Genomic DNA, 8,590 nt, shown 5'->3' on the forward strand with positions numbered 1-8,590 from the left:
CGAAAACCCGGATCTCAATTCCCATTGACCCCCTGGACCGTTACCATGGCAGAACACTGACATTCCTGTCTTGCAGGAAATCACGCACAGAACGAGCAGTATGGCTGGTGGCATTGTCATGCTGGAAGGTCATGTCAGGATGAGCCTGCAGGAAGAGTACCACATGAGGGAGGAGGATGTCTTCCCTGTAACGCACAGCGTTGAGATTGCCTGCAATGACAACAAGCTCAGTCCGATGATGCTGTGACACACCGCCCCTGACCATGACGGACCCTCCATCTCCATATCGATCCCGCTCCAGAGTACAGGTCTCGGTGTAACGCTCATTTCTTCGACGATAATCACGAATCCGACCATCACCCCTGGTGAGCCAAAACCGCGACTCGTCAGTGAAGAGCACTTTTTGCCAGTCCTGTCTGGTCCAGTGACAGTGGGTTTGTGACCATAGGCAACGTTGTTGCCGTTGATGTCTGGTGAGAACCTGCCTTACAACAGGCCTACAAGCGCTCAGTCCAGCCTCTCTCAACCTATTGCGGACAGTCTGAGCACTGATGGAGGTATTGTGCATTCCTGGTGTAACTCGGGCAGTTGTTGTTGCCATCCTGTACCTGTCCCGCAGGTGTGATGTTCGGATGTACCGATCCTGTGCTGATGTTACACGTGGTCTGCCAATGCGAGGACGATCAGCTGTCTCCCTGTAGCGCTGTCTTAGGTGTCTCACTGTACGGACATTGCAATTTATTGCCCTGGCCACATCTGCAGTCCTCATGCCTCCTTGCAGCATGCCTAAGGAACGTTCATGCAGATGAGCAGGGACCCTGGGCATCTTTCTTTTTGTGTTTTTCAGAGTCAGTAGAAAGGCCTCTTTTTAGTGTCCTAAGTTTTCATAACTGTGACCTTAATTGCCTACCGTCTGTAAGCTGTTAGTGTCTTAACGACTGTTACACAGGTGCATGTTCATTCATTGTTTATGATTCATTGAACAAGCATGGGAAACAGTGTTTAAACCCTTTACAATGAAGATCTGTGAAGTTATTTGGATTTTTACAAATTATCTTTGAAAGACAGGGTCCTGAAAAAGGGAGGTTTCTTTTTTTGCAGAGTTTATTAAAGGGCAGAGCGCAGCCCCTAGGCAGTGACATGTTGTATGGAGATTTATTGAGAGGGCTTGTTTTTTGTTATGATGACTCATGACTGTTCATTATACCTGGCCCGTAGGTAGCTGAGCTGAAGATGGAGCTGAAACTGCGAGGTCTTCCGGTGTCTGGCACCAAGACTGACCTGATAGAGAGACTAAAGCCTTATCAGGAGATCCCCAGCAGCCAGGCTGCCACTGCCATGGTGCTGACAGGCTACACAGGGGCCCCACAACCTGAGAGCATGAGCTCCACACCTCCTGTGTCCCCCGCGCCCTCGGAGGTCTCCAGCCTGGGCATGGAGGAGGCTGGGATGCCAGGAGCTCTTTCCCCAGCTCGGCCCACTCKTTCTGGGTCGTCTCCCCACCAAGGCCGCCTGGAGGACAGCCCAATGGAGACCAGAACCTCAGKGAAGGACCAGCGACTGCACGAGAAGGAGCGTCAGATCGAGGAGCTGATGAGGAAGCTGGAGCAGGAGCAGAGGCTGGTGGAGGAGCTGAAGATGCAGCTAGAGGTGGAGAAGAGGGGTCTGCCCAGCCCTCCAGCCCCCATGGCCCTGGCCCAGGTCAAAGAAGAGGGCAGGGCCGCCTCAAACTGCTCTGCCTCTGCYCATAGCCCACTAGCAGTGGTGAAACAGGAGGAGCCCAGCTCAGGCCAGGTYCAGACYTCCCCCCTGCCTCAGTTCTTCATCAGCCACCAGCAGGTGCKTCAGGTCCTCAGACAGCCCCAGCCTCAGACRTCGCTYTCTGGCCAGCCTGGYACACAGATCCTGCTGCCTGTCTCCKTGCCCACCAGCACTGCCACCATRCAGCTACCGAACAACAGCATTAAGCTGCAGGTCAGAGAGCCSGTCCTYCAGACCACAGTTAGCACTACAGCTCCAGGCCTCATCCAGAAAACAGAGGCCTCAGCACCCCACCACCACCAACACACCACCCAGACCCAACCCATGGCACAGGTGAGAATATATGGTTTAATTGACTCCAATCCCATATTTAGAGTGGGATATTCCCCAAGCTACTGTCTGCAGACACCATTTTACCCACCTGTATTGTAGTGTCTCTATGTATTGTGTTATAGTACTCTCCATGGGCTGTGTGCTGCACCAAACCATAACTAAATAAATTGCTGTCTGGTCTGTGGATGAATTGTTCCACTGAATAAATTGCACATCCTGTTTTTGTGCCCTTTTTCTGGGATAACACCATTTCCAGAGACACTTTATAAATCGCTGGTTACATTCTATTGTGATGGGCCGGCCTAATCACATTTCTTAGGGCATTAGCCGTGTTTTGAAAGCAGAGAGTCTCCCTCTCCAACTTCTTTAATATTCTCTTCTCTGGGTGATTTATCTAGTGTGTTGCCAAGGTAATAGCAGGCCTGGCCAGGGTGATGAATTCCTCTCCTAGTCACATCAAAAGGAGGGCCGGAGCCTGTCTAAGCTCCGGTTACTGGAGCAGGTGCTGACTGATGGCCAGGCAGACAGCACACTAGACTACGCTGTCTGCTCTAGCCTCTATAGGACCAGACCTGGGTTCAAATAGCATTTGTTTTCCTTCAAATACTTAAGCTGTGCTTGACTGGGCCTGCCTGACAAAAATTAAACCAATTGAATAGTCCCAAAAGTGCACACTCCGTCCATCTGTCACTCAAATGCAAGCTCAAGCAAACACTACTTAATTGAAAGATGTCAAATACTATTTGAATCCAGGTCTGCAGAGCTGCACTGGGCCGAATCAACAGCCAGCCAGAATTAGCAACAGCAACTGCAGTACAACACTCATTGAAGAAGGCTCTCACACCCAGAAACACACTGCTTTGTGTTGCACTGCACTGATACCCCACAGCCCATGCCTTTTATTGTGTCCCTAGAGATTGTGTACTACCACATGATAATACATAAACACTTTTTATTCCTCCCAGAGAGAGTGTGTACCCTGTCCAACCACTGTGTGCCTTCTAAGGGAGGGTGTGTACTACTACAGCTGACCAGTATTTATCTGCCCCAGAAGGAGTGTGTACCACGGGGTTAACCACTGTTCATCATTCCTCTACAGACGACAGTCCCACTGTGCACCACCACCACCTCAGGCTCTGGGTTCCAGTTCAGAGCAGGCCCAGGTCAGACAGAGATCCCCCAGTGTTTCCTAAACACTTCCCCAGGGAGCAGGTCCCCTGCCAGGGCCTCGTCCAACCAAGCAGTCCCCAATGGTCCAACAAACAAGGTATTGTTTAAATACTGCATTATATCCACATGTATTAATTTAGTTGTGTTGAATATGTGAACCGCATAGGTTGTTTAGAGCTTATAGGGATTAGATCACATTGTTTTTTCTGTCCATCAGTCCCCCTCTGCCTGCCAGCCCAACTTCTCAAACCACGTCCCCAGGAATAAGGACCCGCCACGCTACGAAGAGGCTGTTAAACAGACGCGCAGAATGCAGACTGCTGCACAGGTAATAGAGCTTTTATAACACCCTACTACAACACACTGGACTGACCTGCTAGGTCTGTTAGGTGTTGAGGCAGGTATTGACTGGTCTTTATTGTCTATGCAGGTACCCACTGCAATCAGCCAGCACATGGACGACCTGTTTGACGTGTTGATCGAGAGTGGAGGTGAGAAAAATATTTGACTGTGGTTGGGGTCTCCTCCTCTCCATTAAGACAGCTGAGTCCCTCCCTGGCCATGAATCCATCATCTCCCATGTTCTTTTCTTCTACAGAGATCTCCCCATTCATCAGACAGGACCCTTCCTTTCCAGACAAGCTACTTCCTGTGACCGCCAGCGTAACCACCCTGCCCTTCAACACYGTGCTATCCCGCCCCCCGCCCCAGATCCAGGTGGCCCGCCCACCCGCCCCCACCCTTAACCCACCGGCCCCACCCAGCCTGACAGCCCTGGCCATAGACAACCAGCTGGAGGCCTTCCTGGAAGGCACACACCGAAGGGAAGACAGAGCACCAGTACACGAGGGAGAAGAGCTCAAATCAGCTGCGGAGCCTCCCCCCACACGCCCACCATGGACCACGGCACACCACAACGGTCAACAAATTCAGTGCACCGCCCTCCAGCTTACACCTGGACCACACCAACCTGGACAAACCATGGAGTGAGCTGCCGACCATCGCCGGGCCGACGGGAGGGGACTTCAACCCACTGGGCTTCCCCCGTCTGGTCTTCTCACGCTCTGAGTTCCTGGACTCCCATAACCTGCAAGCTAACTCCAACTGATCAAGGGCCAATGGGACCCTCCCCCCCCCCGCACCAACAAGCACCTGTCAGACAGAAGGGCTGTCAGGGAGAACACACACACATAAAAACTGCAAGTAGGACGACGTCAGTCCCCTTCCCAGTGGAGGTGGGGCAGGAGGATGAGTGCGCTGGCTTGAGTCGTGGGGAAGTTCATGTCAGGGCTACAGCAGCACTATAGGGGATCTCGACTGCTCTGAGCAGCTCAGCAGTGCTCGAGCATGGCCCCCTCGCATTGATACTACATAAAGCTGTTTCCACCCTTTGAAGGTAATCGTCCTATACACCACTCATTCTAAGGGAAGGCCCGCACCGCCACCAGTGGCTGTAGCCATCATACCGATCAAACCGGTATGAAAAGGTGACCCTCCCCTAATAGGTACCGCCTATCAAAGAACCATTCAGGAACATGCTGCGTCCAAATCCTGAAAATGGTAATCTACACAAGTAACAATACAGGACCAAATGAGAGCAGGACAAAAGTAAGAAACTCACCGGATCAGAAAGCAAGAAGAAACCCGCCCTAGTGCAAAGGATGCAACCACACGGCATGACCCAGTAGAAAAGAATTCACGCCTGGTTTCTGCACTCCGCGAAAGGCCGATGGTCAAAATCCCTAAACACAGACAATGAATTACGTGAACTAAATTTTACAGACCAGCGCAGCAAGAAAGAGTTATATATTTAAGCCTAATCGAGACAGCAGCAGAGTCCCGCGTCATGCTCTGCTGCAACATCACTAAGCGCACAAGCGTCACTTACAGTCACTCATACCGATCAGTAAACGAGACATCTGCCACATCAGCTGGCATTAGCACAGCAACTGAGTGACGCTTTGTAATAACAAGCCCTCGAACTAATACTCCCAGCACATACGCCACAACAACACCCCCCAATCATCGCGAAACAACTACCCCCATCGCACGGAGGACCCACGAACTGGAACGCACAAGAATGCATAAAACCGACCGCACATATAACGATTCCTAAATAATACGAACCATGTAAGCCAAACGTTACAAAGCCCATTTAATTCAACAAAAACTCGACAGTCGCGTAATCACGTTAATCACTAAGACTCCTCCAACAGAAGAAGTAACACACAAGTGAGACAGCACTCGAAACAATAAGCCCAAAAAGTCTAGTCACAACGAAAAAACCAAGCAAACAGAACTCCCAACTTAAGACGCTCGACCCGGTTGCAATAGAACCCCAAAACTCAACGGACCCCAAGGACAAGACCATATATCATAGTAAAAAAAACAGTGGAGACAACGAAACCGCACATTAGATATAAACCTAAAACACTGAAGTGAAATACGAAAGAAGCTGTCAGGGCACTAGAGAACTTGAAATTAAATACACAACATAAGAACTATGAGAACGGAATCGAACCACAGTTAATAAGCACAACTGTAAACCATCAAACTACTAATAACCACAATTAGAGTAAGCGGAAGTTCGGGAAGAAGAGATAGAAGAGCAAGTAGCTTCGTTATACACCAATAACACAACGAGCTTAACTAGATGTGCAATGGGGTCACAAATAGGTGGCACAGAACCACAGCCCCACAGCAAAATCAAACACAAAATACACACACAACCCACCAAAGCTGCGGACCAGAAGCTCAAGCATACGACCAGAACTTCCATAATAATAACTTATCTCACCCCCCACTATCCGCACACGAGAACCCAGAGCCTTACAAAACTGCCATCAATACCTCAAAACCCATCGACCACTCTGGCCAGTAGGCACTTACCAAAGACAGACCAGAGAAAATTTCTTGCTACACGCTCCCTACATACAGTGGCACATGAGCTGAGCTGTGGTAGAGCTAATGCGCTAGAATCCGCACTCCGCAATCCCTGTGTTGCACAACACCGCTTTTGCTTGTTCTGGATCTAGAAATCCTCTGGCACAGCAAAGATAGCCAGACTAAAGAAAGTCCCCTCCAGCTTCAAACTCAATTGGCTCTCTTCAACTACACCACACCGCCTGCACCGTCAGTAAAAGCAGTGACAATACATCAAAGACACTAACACCCCCATGTACGAACATATCATTCAGTTTGACAACCCAACCCGGAGGCAAAAACGCGAGACACAACAGCACAGAAGGTGACCGCTTCCAAGAACGACCTCGATCATTAATGTGATACACTACGAAAAATCGCATAGGCTAAATAGATACCCAGCAGGTTCAAACGATGTCAAGACAACCAATCACTTAACATGTTGTAGTCAACGACACCTAACGAGATGCTCTCTCAACGATGAAGCCCCAGTACCAGCAGATTTATGTTACCACAGACGTCGCCACGAACACTCGAGCCACCTACAACCAACCAAACAAGAGAGCAACAACACGAATCAAAAACAACAACATCGAACACCCACTCAAACATGAGACTCACAAAATCTAACCCACAATTACCAAAACGACACCAGAACAACAATGAGGTATAAAACTACACTTCAACACCAAAACTGCAGTCAACAACAAAAAACAGCACACACGCCTCGCCAAGGGTTCCAAATTACACCAACTCTAACACCAGTTCGAGATCTCCTTGTATTCGGACAAAGAACAATAACTACAAGAATTACATGCAATCGCCACACACATAGTAGTTAAAAAAATTACACATATTATCAAAAGTGACATAACTCGGCCAAAAAAGAAAATGAGCAAAGTGTGAACCCGAGACGGCTAATACCAATGGAAGCTTAAGTAAGAGCCTGTACGTTAACAGACGGATTTGACTTAAACACAAAGTTTGGCAGTCCTCCTTATATCAAGCAGATCTAGCTCACGCACAACGGATAACGCTTTACAAATTTGCTCGAAACAAGTTCTGTGTTCTACAGCCCCTCCCAAAATGCAAGACAAAACACCTCAACACAAACACCAGCAGTGCAGCATAAAAGTCAGTTGACAGTCACCCACCCAACGACAGAACAAAAAACGCCGTTAAACCTATGACAAAACCATTGCAGGACAGCTGCTAAAGAAATATGTCACCTCATCAACACCAGAGAGACCCTGCATCAATTCACGCCTACCTGTGCTGGCCCCCCCTAACCAAAGAAAATTACTTAGGAGCAATGCAGCTCATCGTTCTAAGCGCAAAATATCAAATCATTTCTCGTCAAACAAATCACAAGTAACCTACTGTGGATTGTTTCACTTAAAATGCATCAAAAAGAAACAGAGTCCTTTAGCAAAGAGACACCACATCTTCTCCGAATACATACTGAGGCTAGAACGTCTGGGAGTCGGTTGCAGTTGGGTGCAGGGGAAAACTGAAAACGAGAAGCTCGATATTGGCAGAGTAGGTTATAACAGGCAACGTCTTTCTTAGGTTCTATTACACAATTACTCGCCTGCAACTCAAAACTCCCATCCCACGAACAGGGCTAAGAATTTTCAGCGGCTCTTTATAACAACAGCTCTAAAGAACTAAAATGGCATTAGATAATTTCAACAATCACAGAATTCCACCCATAGTGTCGAAACATACACGATGACAAACACCCCTGCCTCTTCCAGATAAAACCATAAGACTCCCTCTATCGCCATGTGACTGTATAATCAAACAACTCACAATAATCAGGTGAGAGACAGGGAAGGAAAACAGGGTGTACAGAGACAGGAATTTTTATCACTGAGAAATAGAGACACTGGCACGTGCAAGCTCTAAGTCGCCATACACAAAAGCGATACTGGATCAGAACAAACAAATGCCTAAGTACCTCTCTGAGAAAAACGAGAACGCGAAACAGCTAGCCTAAATAAACCAAATCCCACACACAACAAAACTCATCAACCAAATAAAAACTCCCAAGCCAAAACACAGCACCCGATGAGTGTAATCAAATAACTGCCAAAGCGCCGAGCGGTATAATCACCAATCAGCACAAACAAATTTCACGTGTGTATCAAGAACGTCCACCACACCACAAAAGAACAATCCACAACCACCCACATGACACAAGGACACCAGATGAAGAGAGCAAGCATGGAGCCCAATCAAAAACAATCGAGGCCACATCCCAAAGTGAGACAAAGCCAATTCAACACCTTTAGCCATGCGAGCTGACAAACCTCAGAGCAAGATTCTGGGGAAGACAAAAAGGGGGTGCAACTACTACACTAGACACTAGGAAAAGCCGTCCCCCCACAGTCTGTGTACAACC

General features: G+C 48.5%; 1 protein-coding gene across 1 annotated transcript in view; it reads left to right on the plus strand.

The window, feature by feature from the left end:
• LOC111980095 (myocardin-related transcription factor B) overlaps positions 1 to 4,372 on the plus strand; it is a 15,932-nt gene extending 11,560 nt beyond the window's left edge. Inside the window, 6 exon segments of the mRNA XM_024010760.2 lie at positions 1,219 to 2,094; positions 3,194 to 3,361; positions 3,482 to 3,592; positions 3,695 to 3,755; positions 3,863 to 4,080; positions 4,082 to 4,372. Of these exon segments, the coding sequence (XP_023866528.2) occupies positions 1,219 to 2,094; positions 3,194 to 3,361; positions 3,482 to 3,592; positions 3,695 to 3,755; positions 3,863 to 4,080; positions 4,082 to 4,372 (1,725 nt within the window).
• Positions 4,373 to 8,590: the final 4,218 nt, after the last annotated feature.

The sequence above is a fragment of the Salvelinus sp. IW2-2015 genome, linkage group LG20 (genome assembly GCF_002910315.2).
Source record: "Salvelinus sp. IW2-2015 linkage group LG20, ASM291031v2, whole genome shotgun sequence".
In the NCBI taxonomy this organism is placed as follows: Eukaryota; Metazoa; Chordata; class Actinopteri; order Salmoniformes; family Salmonidae; genus Salvelinus; species Salvelinus sp. IW2-2015.